The 22,062-nt window shown below is 38.5% G+C and overlaps 1 protein-coding gene across 2 annotated transcripts in view; it reads left to right on the forward strand.

Moving 5' to 3' along the window:
* Positions 1-22,062, forward strand: part of LOC140726356 (neuronal vesicle trafficking-associated protein 1-like) — an 87,810-nt gene that overhangs the window by 15,770 nt on the left and 49,978 nt on the right. For both annotated transcript variants that reach the window (XM_073042627.1, XM_073042628.1), the window contains exon 3: positions 16,310-16,426. In XM_073042627.1, the coding sequence (XP_072898728.1) occupies positions 16,310-16,426 (117 nt within the window). The remainder of the gene's footprint in view (positions 1-16,309; positions 16,427-22,062) is intronic.

Genomic DNA, 22,062 nt, shown 5'->3' on the forward strand with positions numbered 1-22,062 from the left:
CATTAATGAGCTACTAAATGTCCAATATTTAGAGCTACTTCATGGTTTGCCACTGGAAGTAAATTAAAACATTCAATCATTATATATTGGCAGTCATTGCAATTGAGCACCTGAAAGATGGACAGGTGGTTCATGATCCCCTGGAAACCATCCCATGATAATTTTGATTGTCAGAGTTAATTAAAATGGCAATCATAGCAATGAGCATTCAGGAATCAACATTGAGACATCTTGCTGTAGGAATACAATTTGAGTTTTAAGTAGAACACATGTTTCTGGCATTAAAAAAACTTGCTGGTAAAGTGGTGCATATTGAATGGAACTCTTACCTCTTTGTGTATTTATAGTCATAGAATACTACAGCACGGAAACAGACCCTGCAGCTCATCTAGTCCATGCTAAACTGTTATTTTGCCTAGTTCCATCTACCCACATTTGGACCATAGCCCTCCATGCCCCTCCCATTCATGTACTTATCCAAACATCTCTTAAATTTTTAAATTAAACGCAAATTCACCACTTCCGCTGGCAGCTTGTTCGACATTCTCACCGCCCTCTGAGTGAAGAAGTTCTCCCTCATGTTCCCCTTAAAACAGCTCATCTTTCACCCTTAACCGATGATCTATCGTTCGTCTCACCCAGCCTCAGTAGAAAAAAGTCTGCTTGCATTTACCCTTCCTATACCCCTCATAATATTGTATACATTTATCAAATATTCCGTCATTCTCCTACCCACCAGAGAGTAAAGTCCTACCCTATTCTCTATAACTCAGGTTCTCAAGTTGTTGCAATACCCTAGTAAAATTTATCCATACTCTTTCGTTTTTATTGATACCTTTCCTCCAGAACTGCACACAACACTCCAATGTTGCCTCGCCAGCATATACAACTTCAACATAACATCTGAACTCCCGTACTCAATACTTTGATTTATAAAAGCCAATGCGCCAATAGCTCCCTTTACAACCCTATCTGCCTGTGACACCACTTTCAAGGAATTATGGATCCAGATCCCTCTGTTCAATTTCATCCTTAGTGCCCTACTAATCACTGTGTAAGTACTACCTTGGTTTTTTCTCCCGAAGTGCAACACCTCACACTTGTCTGCATTAAATTCCATCTGCCATTTTTCCAGCTGGCCCAGATTCCACTGCAAACTTTGATAGCCTTCCTCACTGACCACTATGTACACTAATCTTGATGTCTTCTGCAAATTTGCTGATCCAGTTTACCACACCATTATCCAGATCCAAATCCAGAATTCCTGAGGATATTGAGGTGAACAAGGCTCCCCTCCCCCCCCCCACCATTCTCTATTCTCACCAATTTTTCCTGGAGCACCACTGAGAGTGTACTCACTAACTGCATCATGTTTGGTATGGGAACTACAAGGCCCTACAAAGGATGTGCAGATTGCTGAGAAGATAATCAAGGTCTCTCTTCATATGGAGCTGACATACACCAAGAGCTCCATATACAGAAGCCCTTAGCATTGCCAGTGATCTTTCCCATCTGTCCAAAGTCACTTTGACCCCCTACCATCAGGACAAGGACTGATAGGATGGGGAGCAGCTTTTTCCCCCAGGTTGGAGACTGCTGAGCTCCTGCCACCACCCAGGTCTCACCACATATGAAGCGGCAGTGGTGCTATACTGTTTATTATTATTATTATTTATTAAATTTTTTTTTTATTATTAGTTTTTCAAAACATTTTACAAATTAAAAACCCCAAATCCCAATGAGGAACATTAATACAGTACAAAATTAAGCATACAATAACAATATGCTACAAAGGAAGAGAATTTAACAAAAAAGCACCTAAATTAAAGACAAGTAAGCTTAGTATCCTCCCCAAGCCCCACAATACAAGAAAAAAACAACTCCAGACCGACCACAACACAATATAGAGAGTATAAGTCAGGACAGTCAAACTCCCAGACTGTGAATACACTTAGCAACAGAGGATAATAATGCCTACTACCAGAAAAAAAAGGGAGCTGAAAGCAAGGGACCGAAAAGAAGAAAAAAAACAAAAAAAAAACCCTAGTCAAGAGGAAGGTTATGAAAGTACTCGATAAAAGGTCCCCAGACCTTATGGAACTTTATCCGAATTAAGAACTGAATAATGAATTTTTTCGAGGTCCAAGCAGGCCATAATGTCGTTAAGCCATTGCACATGGGTGGGCGGGGCAACATTTCTCCATCTAAGGAGGATCAAGCGTCTCGCCAGGAGAGAGGCAAAGGATAATATTCGGCATTTGGTCGGACCCAGACATAAATCTGTCTCGCCCCAAAAACCGAACAGAGCAATTAAGGGGTTTGGTTCTAGGTGCTGATTCAGAATACACGATAACGTAGTGAAGACATCTTTCCAGAATTTCTCCAAGCTAGGACAGAACCAGTACATATGGATGAGAGAGGCCACGCCCCTCTTGCATTTATCACAGAGCGGACTAATGCTAGGGTAGAATCGAGATAGTTTAGATTTAGACATATGGGCTCTATGAACAATCTTAAACTGTAAAAGGCAATGGCGAGCACAAAGAGAGGTTGAGTTAACCGATTTGAGAACTGAGTCCCAGCTCTCCTCGGATAAGGAGATATTTAAATTCTGCTCCCAGGCCATTTTAATTTTATCCACAGGGGCCCGTCGTAAGGCTGCTAGTTTATCTCGGATAATTGATATTAAACCTTTACCTAGTGGGTTAATGGAAAGAAATAGGTCCATAGCATTTTTCGCAGGCATTTCAGGAAAGTTAGGAATTAAAGGAGCAATAAAGTTTCGGATTTGGAGATATCTGAAAAAATGAGCGTTAGGCAGATTGAACTTAACAGAGAGCTGCTGAAAAGAAGCGAAGCGATTATCAATGAAAAGATCTTCAGAATGTCTAATGCCCTTCCTACACCAAACATGGAATGCTGAATCGTACGTAGTAGGTAAAAAAATGGTGATTATGTGCGACAGGGCTGGAAATGGAAAACCCCTGTAAACCATAGCATTTCCTGAACTGAGCCCATATACGCAAAGTGTGTCTAACAAGAGGATTAGCTATTGATCTGGGCAGACTACTAGGGAGTGCAGAGCCAAGAAGTGCAGAGATAGATAATTCTTTAGTGGAGCTCAACTCCATTGCCACCCAGTTAGGGCACTCGGGTTGGCCGTGGAAGAAAGACCAAAAGGTAGCACAACGTATATTAGCTGCCCAATAATATAAACGAAAGTTAGGTAAAGCCATGCCACCCTCTTTTTTAGATTTTTGGAGATGGATTTTATTAATTCTAGAGCGCTTATTCTGCCACAGATATGACAAAATAATAGAGTCTAAGGAATCAAAAAAAGATTTAGGAATAAAAATTGGGATAGATTGAAATAAGTATAAAAATTTGGGGAGAACATACATTTTAACAACATTAATACGACCTACCAAAGACATAGATAGAGGTGACCATTTTACCAGACTCTGTTTTATAGCACATGAAAGATTGGCAAAGTTTTCACAAAAGAGATCTTTAAACTTCCTTGTGACTGTAGTTCCAAGATAAGTAAATTGATTATGGACTACTTTAAAAGGGAGATCACGAAATGTTAGTTCTTGTGCTTCTTTATTAATTGGGAAAAGTTCACTCTTATGTAAATTAAGTTTATAGCCAGAGATCTAGCTAAACTGGTCTAGAAGTGAAAACATTAGAGGTAAGGATGTAGACGGATTTGAGAGAAAGAGTAATAAGTCATCAGCATAGAGAGAAACTTTATGCTCAACACCCCCTCTCCAAATCCCGGTCAATTCAGGACAGTTTCGAAATGCTATCGCCAGAGGTTCTATAGCCAAATCAAAGAGAAAGGGACTTAAAGGGCATCCCTGACGGGTGCCACGTTTGAGATTAAATACTTGGGATTTCTGAAAATTAGTTAAAACAGAAGCAGTAGGACACAGGTACAGCAATTGGATCCAAGAGATGAAACTTTGGCCGAGGTCAAGTTTTTCTAAGACTGCAAAAAGGTAGTTCCACTCTATACGATCAAATGCTTGCTCCGCATCGAGGGAAATAACACATTCAGGAATCCCAGTTGGAGATGAGTATAAGATATTAAATAAATGCCGAATGTTAAAAGAAGGGAGACGGTTTTTAATAAAGCCTGTTTGGTCATCAGAGATAATGGAGGGAATAACGGTTTCTAATCTATAAGCCAAAACTTTAGCTAAGATCTTTACATCAACATTGAGCAGAGAGATCGGCCTATACAAGGAACACTCTGTTGGGTCTTTGCCCTTTTTTAAAAGAAGAATAATAGATGCCTCATTGGAAGAGGGTGGCAATTTGCTGTAATTAAACGAGTCAGATAATACTGAAAGTAACTGAGGAGAAAGAAGTGAAGAGAATGATTTATAAAATTCTACAGGGAACCCATCAGGTCCAGGAGATTTCCCTGAGGACAGTGCAGAAATTGCAAAAGATATTTCTTCTGATGATATAGGCGCATTGAGTTTGGCTTTGAAAACAGATGAAAGTGAGGGGATATTCAGATTCTGTAAAAATTGATCAACAGAGATATTGTCATTCAGAGATTCAGAGGAATAAAGCCGAGAATAAATTTTTTTAAATGCGTCATTATTTTCTAAATGATCCGATGTAAAGTCTCCGTTCTCCTTCCGGATCTTTGTAATATGTTGTTTGGCTTTGGAATGCCTCAGCTGATTGGCTAGGAATTTACCAGACTTATCCCCATGAACGTAAAAGCGACTCTTGCTTTCAAGAAGTTGGCGTTCGACAGGTTGAGTGGACAGAAGGTTAAATTTAGTTTGGAGTTCAACGCACTTCTTGTATAATTCAGGGTTCTTAGTTTGGGCATATATTTGATCCAATTCTTTAATCTGGTTAATGAGGTCTCATCGATCTGCACGGGATCTTCTGTTGAGATTTGCTGTGTAAGAGATTATTTGACCCCTCAGATATGCTTTCATGGCATCCCAGACAATCTGGGATGGCACTTCACGTGATGTATTAGTGTTAAAATAAAAGGTTATCTGATCCTTAATAAATTTTTAAAAATCATCATCCGATAATAAAGTTGAATCAAACCGCCAGTGTTTATTCCTCTGAGGGAGACCAGGAAAGTTCAGAGAGAGGGTAATTGGGGCATGGTCAGAAATCAGTATACTCTGATAGTCACAAGAGTGGGCAAATGGAATAAGTTGGTTATCGAGTAAGAAATAGTCAATTCTAGTGAAGGTATGGTGAACATGTGAGAAAAAAGAATAATCTCTCTCCGTAGGATGGAGGAAACGCCATATATCAGAGATACCAAAATTAGAGAGAAACGATTGGATAGCTAAGACAGATTTAGTAGGTGATCTGGTAACAGAGGACGATCGATCCAGATTAGGATCCAACCAACAGTTGAAGTCACCACCCAGTATAAGAGAGTATGAGTTTAAGTCTGATGGTGAGGGAAAAAACCATTCAAAAAAGTTAACATCATCAAAGTTGGGGGCATACAGGTTTGCTAGTGCAACTTTAGTGTTATATAGTTTACCAGAAACAATAACAAAACGGCCATTTGTATCAGATATTTTATTATGGAGTTCAAAAGGAATATTTGAGTTAATAAGAATGGAGACTCCCCTAGCTTTAGCAGCAAAGGATGAATGAAAATGCTGACCCGCCCACTTTGACAGAAGCCGGGAGTTATCAAAACAACGAATATGAGTTTCTTGAAGGAAAGCAATGTCAGCTTTGAGTTGTTTGATATGTGAGAATACCTTCCTCCTTTTAACAGGGTGATTCAATCCCTTTACATTCCAGCTCACGAATTTAAGTGCACTAGCCATTATCAATTACTAATGCATAAAAGGCAGCAGGCATATAAAAAGTCAAGCAGTACAATAGCAGTCTGGGAGCAGAGATGTAAACATAGATTCGTAAAATCAAAACATATACATGTCCTGAGCAATAAAGAGAAACAATAAATACAGTGAGTGATGTTGGAACTGGAAAACCCACCCCATCTACACAACCCAAAACTAGACGGCTACCAAAACAAGTAGCTAGCTCTACCAAAAAAATTAACCCAAATACAACTTCCAGATCTGTGTCATTAACAGCAGTTCCGTATAAATACTATAGCAAATAGTAACTATGCACTAGAAAACATAACTATAGATTAGAACACCTTCTGCAGAAATATAAAATTTAATACAGAGAAAATTGGAAGAAAACCAAAACTAACCTACCCGCGAAAAATTATAGAAGAATAAAGTAAGAGAAAGGGAAATAAAGTAAAAAAAAAGGAGAGGAAGGGGAAAATTATAAATTCAAGACGAGTATTTATCAACCATTTACAGAGAGGAGAGAAAAAAATTCAGAGATTAGAAAAAAGGGGTGAAGAAAAGAAAAAATACTGTTTTTTTAAACTTGTCATGTAATACACTTTATTATTTGTTAATTTAATTGCGGTAATATTATTCTGCGTAATGTGTGTGAGTTAAACGTACTCTGATGTGCATCTTGGTCCGGAGGAATGTTGTTTTGTTTGGTGGTAGACATGTAAATGGTTGAAATGACAATAAAATTGAATTTATACTTGAGCTTGAACCATTGATGGTAACAAACAACAATAGACCCAGCACCGACCCCTGCATATTTCACTAGTTACAGGCCTCCAGTCAGAGAAGGTACCATCTACTATCCCTCTGCGGCTGCTCCTGTGAAATCAACATCAAATCCAGTTTACTACTTCATCCTGGATGCCAAGCGATGGAACTTTCTGGATCAGCCTCCCATGTGGGACTTTGTCAAAGACATGCAGGAATTAACACACTTCTTCATAGTATTGGAGTAACTAGTGTGATGCAGAGGAAAATTAATCATCAATATGACATGATTAATCTGCCTGAGTTACAAATGAAACATTATAAACACAAGATGACAGGGAAAATCATTACCCAGTTTTCAAAAGTCAGTTCAAGGTGTTACTCCTATTGGTGTATTTTCCTTAAACAATAATATTAGCATCTTGATAGCTAAAAATGTTGGCTTGCTTTTGACATCTTGGGTTCAATTATTGCCCACTTTTGGGTATGGTCTGTGTGCCTAGCAAAATCAGAAGTCTGTAGTAACCTGAGATGAATGGCAATGGAAAAACTAGTGTGCTTCCTAGTTACTGCGAAATTGACCAAAGTATAATCAGCCGGCTGGTGGTGCAATGGCATCAGCGCCGGACTCCGGAGCAAGGGCTCCAGAGTTCAAATCCAAGTCGAGCCACCCCCGAGCACGCTTTCCATCTGTGTTGGGTTGAGCATCGAGCTAGCCACTTGGCCTCATAAGAAAAACAAAGGTCAAGTCAGGAACGTTCATACCGTGACTCGGTTAATCCGAAAGGAGACCGATCCTGACACCACGTGCCAGACAAGAATAACTGACTGTCTGGTGCGACACGCTAAAAGAAAACCCCAAGTATAATCTGAAGTCAGTATAAAGATAGCAATTGAAACCACAACTCTACCAGGGATGGCACAATGGCAGATGTGGTTATTGTTCTGCAGCCGTAATGACACGGGCACAATCCCAACCTCCAACACTATTGTGATCACAGATTCCTTCTGGATGCTTCAGTTTACTTCCATGTCCCAACTACATGGGTTGGCAGCTTAGTGGCTTACTGTCAGTGCCTCCAGTGTGTTAGTGAGTTGTGGAATCTAAAGGGAGTTCATGGGAATGTGGGAGAATAAAATGGGGATTAGGGCAGGACTGGTGTAAATAGACGCTTGTTAGTCAGCACAGACTGAGCAAGCCGAAGAGCCTGTTTCAATGCTGTATGACTCAGTGATAACAATAAATAAATAGTGCCTTCATTCTGCTATGTGCAATACTTTTTATGAGAGAACAAAAGCAAAAATGTGCTCCCCCACACCTGCTAGTGAATTGCTGCAACATTAAAGGTCAGTTATCAGAGTCTGACTGTTTTGGTTTTGAAATGAATTAATATTTTCTCCTGAAGTCATGCTGACTGCCTGTGTGTTCTTTTTGCCTTTCCTGTGTCTTCAACTTCTTTGTTCTTCAAACCTGTCAATAAAACATATAACCTCATCTTTCTTGGGATGCCAGTTTAAAACAACTTTAACTTATTCTCAAAACAAATAGGGCCTGTCTTTGCTTAATGATGCAATTGCCTCTCAGTGTTTTAGTTTCAGTAAGCAGAAATTGTGATTTCTAGTAACAGGTTGACCTACCTTTTAATGCAAATTGTCATTTCCTAATCTATAAATAAGTGAAAACATTGTAATAAATTCTTACAACTTAATTTTGAATATTAAGGATAATCATTTTACTTTGCAAAATATATTAACTCAATCCAAAACCCCTCAAAGAGAAAAAAGATATAAATCTTGAACTGTGATATTAGTGAAGGTGGGATACTAGTGAAGAAAATGTACAATACAAAAAGGAGTCCAAGTGCAGGTTGAGTTCTTCTGTTGTAGCAGTATGAAAATATTCCCTTTTAGTGGTGAAGGTTAGAGCCTGCTAATACAACAGTGTTTTTTTTTCTTGAAGATACGACAGGGCTACTGTCAGCTTACAGTATTGCTTTTTCCACAGAATCATTTGGCAAGGATTCATCAAGTGGATCTTGCTTATCTGCAACAGCAGCTTGTGGCTGATGCCATTCAGAGATAAAGTATAAGAAGGGAAGATATAGGCACTTGACTCTGCAATCCGATGTTCACAGATGAAATGAGTTTTGGATATCTCTTTAATTATTATTAACTTGCAAATTATATAAACTTTTTCTATTTAGTAACTGCATGAAATCACATATCACTACAAAAAAATCATTAGTAGATGAAATTATTTTAAAAACACACATATGCCTCCTTCTTGAATCATTGCCAACATTTTGAATGTTGCTAAAACTCAGGACTCCCGCTATCACTTCTGTGTAACTCAAATATATTTGTGGGGCAAAATTGAGAAATGTTAATGAACTATGATAGGACGTGCATTCTATGGTTTTAACTGATTAAACACCAAATACAAAATCTATTTTCTATTGTTACGTAACCTCGTAACCAGGTAACTTACCAGCAAAGATAGCGGGATCAGCTGAGTCGGATGCTACTATTTTCAAACGTTTTATTCAAAAAGGGGCACAAACATATGGTTAATACAAAACATTCATATCATATACATCGTCAAAACTCAATCTAAAACACCAGTGTAATAATAATCAATCAGAAATAAGCTCTATAGTTGTCTAGGGGATAATACTGAGTCCAATTGAAATATAAAGAGTCACTCAGAAGTTTGCAGGCTTTTCCCTTTTGGGAACCGCTGGGGTTTCACGTTGTGGAGAGAGAGAGATGGTTGAGAAAGGATAAACACTTGCCCGTTGTCTTTATAGAGCAAATCCTTGGAATCAGGGGAGCAGGCTTCCCCGTTGTTAGGTAAAAGCGGTCTTCCGATGGTTCCAGCCACAGATTCAAAATTTGGAATCTAACGCACGTGGCTTCCTTCAAAATGGCTTCCCGCTCCCACGGGAATCGGTATCGTGCTTCCTTGGTGTCTCCTTGGTGCGTCTGAGGGTTGTCCCCCCCTCAGACCCTCCTTTATACTTCTTCACGGGATCGCAGGTGTCAATCAGGTTGCAGGTGATGTTTGAGATCCTCTCTCAAACAGCCCACTTTGCCCGAGGGCTTTTCACGTGGTCTCCATGAGACAATAGTCAATGTCGCCTTTATTCTGCTTCTCGGGAGAACGTGGTCTTCTGCACGTCTCCCTCTCTCTCTCCCATTTCCTGTGTCTATTCAGCACGTCTCTCCCCCTCTTGGGTCAGTTGACCCCCCCTTGACTAGGGCTCTTGCGATTCTCACAAAGGAGGGGGCCGAGGGCATAACACTATAAAATGCTGTCATTAATGCCAATCATGTCTATTTACATTTTCATTTATTCTGTTTAAAAATCCCACATGTGGCATTCATAATACCATTTTTTTGTGAAATGGTCCATTTAGTGATGTGACATGTTTTTATGTCAGTAAGAGACCAGAAGAGAATAAGAGCAGTTTGAAGTGGAGGTGAAAGGCAAAAGATGTTCGTGATCACATGAAGAAAAAAAGAATATTAAATAAGTTTGAAATTACTTTAGTTGTTATTTTTTCAATTAAATTGTGCTATGTAAAGAATGAAAGTTGGAGCATCACTTGAATGAAGATTTTTTGAACAACCAAACATACCCAATTTTACTGAATACTATTTTAAGAACAATAAGAAAAATCCTCCATGTAGTTGTTCCAAAAAAAATTAAATCAAAGCAATACTACAGTGTCCTAGATATAGCATAATTGGGAAAATCTTAGAGTCTGAGATCAAACTTTGCTCACCTGAGCTACTGCCATCTAATGCTCTTTTTTCACAGTCACTGATCATAAAGATTGGCTTGGGAATCAGATTAAACGAGAGTAACAAACTTAAAGATGTGTCATCTGTCAACTGGTTGGCTGATCTGAAAACATAAATGAAAATTTTGATCCAACATGCCCTTTATTGATGCTGTGTTTTGTACTGGAGTAACCTTGGAAAGAATTGGTATAGTTACATAAGTTGTAGACAAAATATGAAATGATGAACACGAAGAAAGAAGATTTACAGTCACAGGAATCTTGTTTAAAAATCAGATACAATTGTCAGTGATGGCCTCTGCTCACCCCAATAAAGACACCATGAATGACCTCCAAATGTGCTATAAGATGTAGTGGCTGCTCTCTTTAATGGAGTGGAATTTCAAGACAAGGGTGAAAGACAGATTCTGATTGGTTATCTGAAAATGATGGAATTTAAACTCCACAGCACGTTTGTGTTTTGTTTTAAATTTGTCCCAACTTTTACACGTTTAAATGGGATGGATGGAAAGAACGTTTTTAGCTATAAAGAACTGGAATGGCTGAGGAGTCTAGACCCAAGATGCACAATCTTTGACCATCATTTTGCTCTGAGGAGAATCTTCCTCACTCAGAGAATAATGAATCTTTGGAATTATCTACAGGGGGTGGTGTGAAGGCTCAGTCATTCATTTCACCTGAGACAGAAATCAGTAGATATCTGGATATTAAAGGAATCAAGGGAGTGGGATGGTGCCGGAAAACGGAGTGAAGAGAATTTCCTTTCTGAACTTGATGAATGATGGAGCAGGCTAAAAGGGCCAAATTTCAAATACTTTCCCATAATTATGTTAGAAGCCAGACTTGTTGGGAGGGGAATTCTCCAGAAGAGGTAGTTGCCGAAGAGAAGGTAGTGTCACTAAATGAGTTTGAAGGAAGAGATAGGACTTTATGGAGAAGTGGTTTGATCACAAGGTTGTAGGTGAGTAGTTGCTGGAGACCTTAGCTTCGTACATTTGCTGCATTTTCTGAAGTCTAAAGAATCCCACTCATCAAGTAGTAAAGATGAAAGAGGTATGATCTTGTTAATAAACTTAAGTGAGAGATCTGGCTCTCATTTACTGGGGTTAGTCACTTATCCACTCCTACCTTCATCCCTTGGTTCCAGCTCTCTTAAAACTGGAAGTGTGAAGGGAGAGTTTGAGACTTGATGATCACCTGATCTCAACTGACCTGTTGTTTTTTGAAGGTTGTGAAAGATGGACTGGTGTTGTGGGTGAATATTGTTGGATGGCATGCTAGTGTAGCAGTTAGTACAGCTGCCTTCAGCTTAAAGGACCTAGGTTCAGTTTTAATTTGGGCACTGTAGGGTAGAGTTTACATGTTCTCTCAGTGACTGTATGGTCTTAACTGGATGCTTTAGTTTCTACCCACATCCCGAAGATGTGCGGGCAGGTGAACTAGTTACTGTAAATTATGCCTTATTGTGACATAGTGGCCAAAGTAACAAAGAGAAATACTGATGAAGTTGTTCTGCTAGGAGCTGGCATGGATCCAAAGGGATGTGTTGCAATAAGTAATGAGGAACACATTGATTGGTTACCAATTTACCAAGACTGTTTCAGCAACAAATGCATGGGTGTGTACTCATTGAGAAGGCCACAGTAACAATGGTAGCAGTATCTACAGTGATCAAAAATTAGCTTTCAACTAAAAGGTAAGCATGTTGGGGTCCTGAAGATTTGAAAAGCTTTTTGTCAGAGGTGGATAAGAAGGTTGTTATATTGATGGTAAAGTGTGAGTGATGGGCTCGGTGAGTAATTAATGAAACAACCAGGCTGGCATTAAATAAATGGATTGGAAAATGCAGTTGATTTACCTTCTCCAGTTCTCATGGAGGGACTGAGAAGATGGACAAGCCTAAGGCTGTGAAAGTGATTATATTTATGAATAAATCTCAAACTGCTTTAACAGTGAACAAATATAATTGTCATCTGAAGTTCATGGCCAGTCTCTTCACTGCTGTAGAGCGGTGTTGCGTTTCAATCTGTAAGGAACAACAGCACATTCTAAACTTCAGTTATGATCAGCTATGCTAGGAATTTGTAAGTGATTAGTTGATTTTTTTGTTTGGCCTTTTACCAGCTCAATACATAATCAATTGAAGTATGCTGTTGTTTTAATTTACCTTTTAGTTGGCACCAAACTCTCAACATTGGAATGAAGCTGAACTGTTACATTTGCCTTCAATTTTTTTTCCCCTTTCATTAACTACCATTGATCTGGTGTACCTTTCCACAATTACTTATGAATAAACTTGTATGCCTTCTCAAAAGATTAGTTAATAGCCATGTGGAACTTTCCTTTTATTAAGTTATATTTTATTTAGAGATACAACATGGTAACAACCCCTTGTGGCCCAACAAGTCCACGCCACCGTATTACATGCCTGTAACCAATTAACCCGCTAACACATATGTCTTTGGAATGTGGACAGAAACCAGAGCACCTGGAGGAAACCCCTGCATTCATGGGGAGAATGTATAAACTTCTTACAGAGAGCAGTGGAACTGAAGCTGGGTCACTGGTGTAGTAATAGTGGTACACAAGCCATTACACTACTGAGTTGTCCTCTAATTATTGTAATTCAAGTTTTGCACCAACACATTTCAAGTCTGAATATATCTGTATTTTGATTTTCTGTTGGTAAAAAGTTTGCTGTTTTCCAGGCGAATTTCATTCTTTTCTCTTGAAAGTGCTTTATAGTGCTGGAATTGGGCTTCATAAATGTTACATAACCTCTGTTTTATGCATTTTACTCCTTATGAGTGGAGGTATTCACTGGCAGTAGGGTATTCAGCTCACTCTGCTACCCTTACTCTTAACAGAAGGGATCACATTTACTCATTTTGACTTCAGCTGCCATTTAAATGTGCATTGTCCAGCAAGAAGCATTGACAATGTTGTGCACTTAATGTAGAAAACTTTCCAGGCACTATGAGGGAGCTAATAAAAATGAATAAAAGAGCAGATGATAAGCCACAATTTCAGAATTGGGATACATAACTAAGCTTGGCCATGTAAAAATGCAGAAAAGCAAAAGGAAGATCCTGGAAATGTGGTCACCAGAAGAGGGGAGTGTTATCATGGTGAGGGATACAGGGTGGGGGGGGGGGGGGAAAGAATGGGGAGGGATTGGGCAATAAGTATGTACTGTATATTGAGCCTTTCATCATCATTTTTATGGTGTGCCAAAATACATTATAGTTAAAATAAATTTGAATTGTAGATTCTGTTGCATTGTAGAAAAGCTTGTGCATAGCATGGTAATGATGACCTCCTTTAATGTTGAATGAGGGATAAAGGAGATGAGGAATTTCTTTAGCCCGAGAGTGGGGAATCTGTAGAATTTGTTGCCACAGATAGCTGTGGAGGTCAAGTCTTTACATACATATAAGGCAGAGGTTGTTTGATTGGGACATGAAGGGATATGGGGAGAAGGTAGGAGATTGGGCCTGAGAGGGAAGATGGGATCAGCCATGATGAAATGGTGGAGCAGATAGGCCAAATGGCCTAATTCTCCTCCTATATCTTATGGTTTTTTGAATGACCCAGAGGTTATCCTCTAATTGTACATTCTCACCAAGACTATGTCTATCTATTTCACTCCCATGATATTTCCTAACTCCACTGCTGTCTCAGTATATCTGCTGTTGAAATACTTCTCCATAACTTTGCATTTATTTGCTTGACTATTCTAAACTCGCCTTTAGCCAACTTTCCATGTTTTAATCTCCTTGAGATCAAATTTATCCAAAGTTGTTCTGTCTGTCTCTTAGCTCAAACAAAGTTCCTTCTGCTTTTTTTGTTTGCCACCAACATTTAAGCAATGTTCTTTTACTCCATTTCCAACTCCGCGGCCTCCACCACGGAGGAGTAGAACAAGGTATTGTTCTACTCCAATTCTGGTCGGTTGTGCATTCTTAGATCTTTGCCATTGGCCGCTACAGATGCTTCTTAAAATGTGTATGCTTTACAAAGCTTCTGATTGCCTACATTAGAACCTCTGAGACTGGGTATCAAACTTTGATAAAGTTTCAAAAGGGCGTCAAGATGACACATTAATTATTTCTTTCTTCATGGGTGCTACTTGCCTTTTCAGCTTTTTCAGCATTTTCAACAACATTTTATTTTAGATTTTCAGTATCTGCAATATTTTGCTCTTGGATTATTTTATTCTGTTGTTAATATGAGAGTCCATTCTATCCAATTATTTAAGTTTAATGTCCAAATAGCACACAGGATGCATAAATATAAAGAATATATTTAAAAATATTCTTTGCAACAATAGAATGTTGAAAATATTTTCATGATGCGCTAAAATGCTTTATAGCTAAAATAAATTTGAATTGTTGATTCTGTTGTATCATATTTGATTGTGGTAGAGTGGCCCCTGAAATAGATCTTAATAGGGTCACGTTTAAACTTTCCAGGGTTGAATGTACTTATTAGGATGGCGAACATTACTTTTTACTTGCAGTTATTTTGTAAATAACACTATTCTTTTGCACTTCTGGTTAGATGCTAACTGCATTTCATTGGCTTTGTATCTGTACTCGGCACAATGACAATAAAGTTGAATCTAATCTAATCTGATCTGAAGTATTGGGGCCTGAAAGGACTTTCCTGATGAGACCCTTGACTGGAAACCCTTGGATCTAAGATCAGAATGAAAGTTCTGCCTTGGAGTTGATAATCTCAAATCCATGATGTAAGGTCCCTGGAAAAAAGTTAGCTAATTATGTATTGAGGAGTAGGAAGAGCTTCTCGTCCATTTGTGTTCTGCTACTAAAAAACACATATGTGCTATTTGTTGCATTGTTCTGCTGAATAAAAGGCATCTGGTGTTCAGGTTTCTTTTGGAGAAAAAGAATGCACCCTGAAGGTATAATTTCCTGTGTTTGTAAAATTATTTTTAATTAAGCTAGTAAACTGAGCATGAGAATGAAAACACTGCTTTAATTATCGAGTTAATGTCAGAGAAACAGAGACAGATCACTAAACAGTCAAGGTCTAAAGTAGCATTTATATTTGCTTAATTCTGAGCTGCCCAGTTCCCTTTTTCCCTCTTTTTCCTTTTTTTTGTTTAGTGAGGTTTTTTTATGTATATAAAAATGATAAAAGTTTCTTTATCTTTTTTCTTCTTTTCATGAAATGATAAGAGGAGAATTGATTATCTTATTTTTTATTATATACTATTAGATTAATACTATGTATGATCTTAATGTTTATTTTACCTTTTATATGAATTATTATGGATATAAATATTTGAGACAATTCTCCTCTTGTTTATATATATATATATGTACTTTTTCTTTAATTAATAAAAAGATTGATAAAGAAGATTTGCTTAATTCAGCACAAATAATAAATTACAGTGGTGACTTCTTGACTTATGGTGAAAAGTTGTATTTAATGGAAAATTGGAGGTACCCTTAGGTTTTCAGTAAGGCATAAATGTGATTGGACTAAAATTTCAGAAACTATCCAGCAAAGTTCAAAAAAATATCAGCTCTACCATTAATCGGAAAGACCATTGTGAGCTGTTATTTACAGGTGGAATAGTTTTACAAATCAATTTAAATAAACATGTTGTATAACAACCATGATATTTTACAACTTATTTTCCCTTAGTCCAAACAAATAAATCTTATGATTACTGTTACGTTTGAGGCAGTTGAGACACTTCGAACAAATATTAGCTCTTTGAAAATCACACCACAATGGTTTACTTTAGAAGTAGTATTAAGCTTTGTGGAATTGACATTCCATGTGATCTTGAACAGCTAAGTGAATTCAATATTTTAGCTGATATGTATGTATTTGGTAGGATTTGTAATGGCCAGTCTGATTTTGTTTTATTTTCACTCACAGGTTATAGTTAAAACAAGGGCAGAGTACCAGCCAAGTCAAAAGAAAAGCAAGCTTCAGGCACCGAAGATTGCTGAATTTACCATCAGCTTCACCGATGGGGTTTCAGAACGGTTCAAGGTAATCATAGTTGAAAGAACTGTATGAGTTTTTATTGCTATTTTGATTATACTTGATGGGTTTTTGTAAGTGAGGTGATCTTTTACTATAATGAACAAGCTTCAATTAATAACCAAAATGTCCAGGCTAGCAACAAAGACATATGACATAGCAGTTCATGAGAATGGCCCCCAGGGATTTTGGTTTGTTGCTGGCAGCCTGGCACATGAATAGGGACAGAGGAGACTGGCACTGTAGTCATTAAAATTTAGAAGAATTACAGGAGATCTCAAGAGAAGTTACAAAATTCTGAAAGGGTTTTGTCAGGTTGGATACAGAGAACATATTTCTCCTGGCTGGGAGTCTAGGACCAGAAGGCAAAGTTTTGAAATAAGAGGTAAGACTGAGATGAGAAGTCATTTCTTCACTTGGACAATGGTGAGCTTTTGGAATACTTTATCCCAGAGGCTGCTTAAGATGAGTTAATGTTTACATTCAAAACACAAAATAATTGACGCCTAGACATTAATCTGATCAAGGAAATAGTGGGAAAGTGCTGGAAAACAGCTTTTACTGACTTAGAAGATCAGTCTTGAAATTAATGAATGGCATGACAGTCAGTTTGCTATTTCTGCTTCTAATGATCTTATGAATATTCTAGTTTTCTCATTTCCTGGTGATTATCTTGCTGTTTTCATCTTTAGATTTCATTACTGCACTATTGACTGACCTTACTGACAATATTTGAAGAATGTATTTGATGGTAGCTTACAGGACCCCACTATTAGAAAGGAGGGAGAGAAAGCAGGGAACTGTAGACTACTTAGCTATGGAGAAATATAATCTATTATTAATAAAGTGATAACAGGACATTTAGAAAATAATAATACAGTTGGACTGTCAGCATGATTTTTTTTTAGGAAAAACATTTTTGATAAACCTAGTGTAATGAGTTGCAAGTAATTGAAGTCAAGGTGGTGTGGTTGGATCTTTAAGCAGATATTTAAGGTGACACGGAGATGTATTATGCAAATTAGAACATGTGTGAACTGAAAAGCAGGAAACTAAATGCTGGAAGTCTGAAATAAAAACAGAAAATGCACCCTACCATTCTTTATCTTCTTCACCAGGACAAATTTATCTCTAACATCCTCCAAGGGATTCCTAAACATCAACCACATGTCCATAGTACATTTCCCTGCAAAAACATCATCCCAATTCACACCCACAAGTTCTAGCCTTATAGCCTCATAATTTGCCCTTCCCCAATTAAAAATTTTCCTGTCCTCTCTGATTCTATCCTTTTCCATGATAATGCTAAAGGCCAGGGAGTGGTGGTCACTGTCCCCCAGATGCTCACCCACTGGCAGATCTGTGACCTGACCCGGTTCATTACGTAATACTAGATCTAGTATGGCATTCCCCCTAGTCGGCCTGTCAACATACTGAGACAGGAATCCTTCCTGGACACACTTAACAAACTCCGTCTAAACCATTGGAACTAATCAGGTGCCAATCAATATTAGGGAAGTTAAAGTCACCCATCATAACAACCCTGTTATTTTTGCGCCTTTCCAAAATCTGCCTCCCAATCTGCTCCTCAGTATCTCTGCTGCTACCAGGGGACCTATAGAATACTCCCAATAGAGTAACTGCTCCATTCCTGTTCCTGATTTCTACCCATACTGACTCAAAAGAGGATCCTGCTACATTACCCACCATTTCTGTAGCTGTAATAGTATCCCTGACTAGTAATGCCACCCCTCCTCCCCTTCCCCCCCACCTCTAACCTTCTTAAAGCACTGAAATCCAGGAATATTGAGAATCCATTCCTGCCCTGGTGCTAGCCAAGTGTCCGTAATGGCCACTACATCATAATTCCATGTATGTATCCAAGCTCTCAGTTCATCACCTTTGTTCCTGATGCTTCTTGCATCAGGTTGTGGAGCAAGATTTGTTCACTGTACTCTGGGTGCAGCCTAACTTGTTTTTTGAGTAGCAGTAGCAAAACTTCTTACCCAGGTATGTCAGATATAAAAGCCAGAATTCCATCAGCCTTTTCCTTAATTTTCAAGTCTGTTCATGACCTTTGGATTGTTTTGGACTTCCTTTACTTCAGTATTTTCTCTATTTAGAAAGTACTCTATCTCCAGTAGATGCCTGCATTTGTCTACATTGAAATCTATGTGCCATAATTTTAACATTTTTCTTAATATTAATTTGTAAAAATTAAATTCCTTCTGTACTGCTTACAGAGATTGCTACCTTGCCTTATCAGCAAACCTGCAAACCATAAATATTTTGAATGGATATAGCCTCAACAGATTCTTGTGCAACACCACTGCTAATCTGAGTACCTGCCCATTCTCACTGTTCTTTGTCTTCTGCCACTCAGCAGGTTCCTAGCCAGACTAAAATCAGTAATTTACATTGCTCCATAACCTTCAGTTGTATTGTATTCTTTTTAAAGGATGTTTGCAAATGGCTCCAGGAAATTTAAATAAAGAACATTTGTAGACAACTGCATACCCGCTACTTTCAAGAATTTGAATGCTGTTGGGTGTTTAGTTTCTAAATGGACTAAAAATATCAAAAGGAAGTCAAGAAGGAGACTATAAAGGATGAGTTACATTTTGCTGACACAAAACAGCTGCTACCAGTTGCTAGGTTACCTTAATCTGCTATCAACCATTGATGAGACCTGATTTGCTTAGACCTTACTTGTTCAGTCAAGTGGCCCTTTTCAGGAAACATTCTTATGGAGCACCCTGTGGCTAAATCACAGGCCATGATCTCTTCATTCAATTAATGGGCAGTTGGGATGCAATTTCCTGACTAGCACTTCCTATGTTAGCTCTCTGCACATATGAATCAGCCCTGCATTTATAGTGATAATAATGAATTCTAGGAGCAGCCACTGTGGTGAAAGATGGCACAGTCTGCTCTGATCGTCAGGGCTCTACGTTGCTTGTGAAATAAATTGCAAGTGCTGGGTTTGCGAACATCTTCAGTGTCGGGGAGGCAGTGGGAAGTAAATTGTCATGTTCTCAAGTTCTGCATTCAGTGTTGGATATTTCTGCCAGATGCATTGGTTTCTCACACCTTTTGAAAATGATAAATGCTCTGTTCAATATATGTTGGGTGGGGAGAGTTTGATCTTGCCTATCTTTTGAGATGGAAATGGTAATCAGTTCAATTGCCCATTTTACTTGTACACCAGAAAGCCACCCGAATTCTAGCTCTTCTACCTCAATAGAACATTGAGCACTGTCAGCTACAATGCTCATACAGCTTGACAAGGAGCAAATGATAGCAGCAATCACAGGCATCTGTACATTCTATTGAAAAATACTTGGTTTTGAAGCATTTATGCAGGCTTCATTCTACCAGTAATGTGCATGTATAACTTTGTTAGAAATCTTAACTCCAGGTATGTTGACTTATGCAAGGAAAATTAATTTCCTTTATTCCTTTGGTTCTCTCTTCCCTATGCTTTGCAGTATACCAATTGGTAACCTTTCTTCAGGGGTCCAACAACAATTCACAAGACAAGTTAAATTGAGTGTATTGACATGTGCGTGAGTGTGGTGAGGCCCTGATATAATGAAAAACATTTGCAGCAGCATTACAGGCACATAGTGACAGATAACAGAGAGTGTATAAATTATACAGAGAGAGACAAGTATGTAAAAACAAGAACTTAGTACAAAAAACAAAGACATGTTCAGAGACAAGTCTACTCTTCTGGGTCAGCAGCTATTTTTATGGAAGGAAGGTTAGATAAGTCAATAATCAGAGTTACTAGTGTGAAATATAGTCAAGGACAGATAAAAAGCTAAAAAGCAGTTGAATTCTGCCAGGAAAACATTGCCTTTAGAATTCTGTGTTTACCCCTCCCATCCCATCTCCACTGCAATCTTCATTCCAGATGTTTTCTTCTGGGTGACTGAAATGTTACCAGTTGGAAATGGTGGATAGAAAGAAAAGAATGATTTTTCACATCTCTTGCGTAAAGATCCTGTTGTGCTTCAGAATGACCTAATAACCAAATGAGATTTTCCTGTGGATTCTATAGGGACGAGTCATTTGTTAATTTGAAATTGAATTTGTGTACTTGTTTGGTCTATAACATTAATCAGCATCTGTTGGATACAGTATGCAGTCTTGAAAGTGTTCTGCTGTTGCTCTCCAAGTGATTCACATTGATGATCTTAGCTTAAATTTGCAATAACAATTATCTTAATGAAGGAACCGATTAAAACCTTCCATCCTATGTTTGAAAGGTCTGACATTTAATTACTGCATTCCAGTATTTTTCTCTCTGTTACCACTTCCATTATTAATTTTATTGCTGAGAACAAGAAAAATAGAGGCTAGCAGACACAATTCGTGGCAATCTGATACTCTTGCAAAGTTGGCTTTAAAGACATCCCTTTAGTCACTGGGCATCATGCCAATATCTTACTGCACAGTGGTAAGGGTGAAATGAAAGTCACATCAATATTGTAAGTTTCTGAATTAACAGAATTCTCATCTATGATATCTTGACTACTGTTGTTTCATTTACAAAGGCTCCAGTCTTGATCATGCCTATTTTGAGAGAAAGTCTCCAAGAGAAAGGTGATTTATAAGGAGTTGTGGATTCGGCTTGGCACACAGAACTTCATATGGGTATTTGCACCATTCCCAGAGTGCTGGAGGATACATTTTCCTTGATTATTTAAAACAAACAAGACATGCTCTTTTGTTAGATGTTAGAACCAATGACTACTGATTTAAGTCAATTGTTACATTTCAGATTCAGATTTATTTGTCACATACACATCAAAGCATACTGTGAGAGGTGTCATTTGTGTTAACAACCAGCCCATCCTAGGATGTGTTGCAGGTAGCCCACAAGTGTTGCCACACATTCTAGTAATGACGTAGTATGCCTACAATTTTTGACAGAACAACAGCAACAAAACAAACAACAGTGAACAAGCCCCTCTTGCATCTCTCCCACCCACCTGTCCATTTACACACAGAGACTGGCCTCCAACCCCAGATTAGGCCACCTTTGGGCCTCCAGTCCTTGTCTGTGGATTCTCAGACTCACAAATGTTGAGTCTCGTACTTCTGACTACCCCAGGACTCGACAAGCATGGATTTATCCTTCAGGCCTCAACTTCTGGACTCGAACGGATCTCTAAACTCGGTGACCTGGGCCCTCTTGACTCCTTCGGGTCTTTACTTTCGGTCTTTGACTTTTAGACTTCTAGTTCTGGACTCAACTCTGTGATACGGGCTTTAACTTTCAGCTTTGCCCTCCAGAATTTACTGTTGACCTTTGGACTTCGATTTCCAGATTCGGACAGACCTCTGACCCTGTTGAAGGTGGGGGGAGCTAAGTGGCGTCACTGGTCCTTGTGGTGAAAACCTGTACTCAGGATTTGCCACCCGTACATACCACTGACGTGGGATATGTCTCCATCCTGCCAACGTGACTTCCAGGATCGCTGATGTTTGAATGCAAAGTATTTTAACCTGGACTCATTTACTGCGCCTGGCCTAACCCCTCATCGTCCCTGAATCTTAACTTAACCGCCAGGCCATTTACTCTCCCATTTTAATCATTTGCAAAATCTGGGTATTGATAGCAAGGTCAGAATATATTG

Source organism: Hemitrygon akajei, chromosome 4, assembly GCF_048418815.1.
Source record: "Hemitrygon akajei chromosome 4, sHemAka1.3, whole genome shotgun sequence".
Classification (NCBI taxonomy): Eukaryota; Metazoa; Chordata; class Chondrichthyes; order Myliobatiformes; family Dasyatidae; genus Hemitrygon; species Hemitrygon akajei.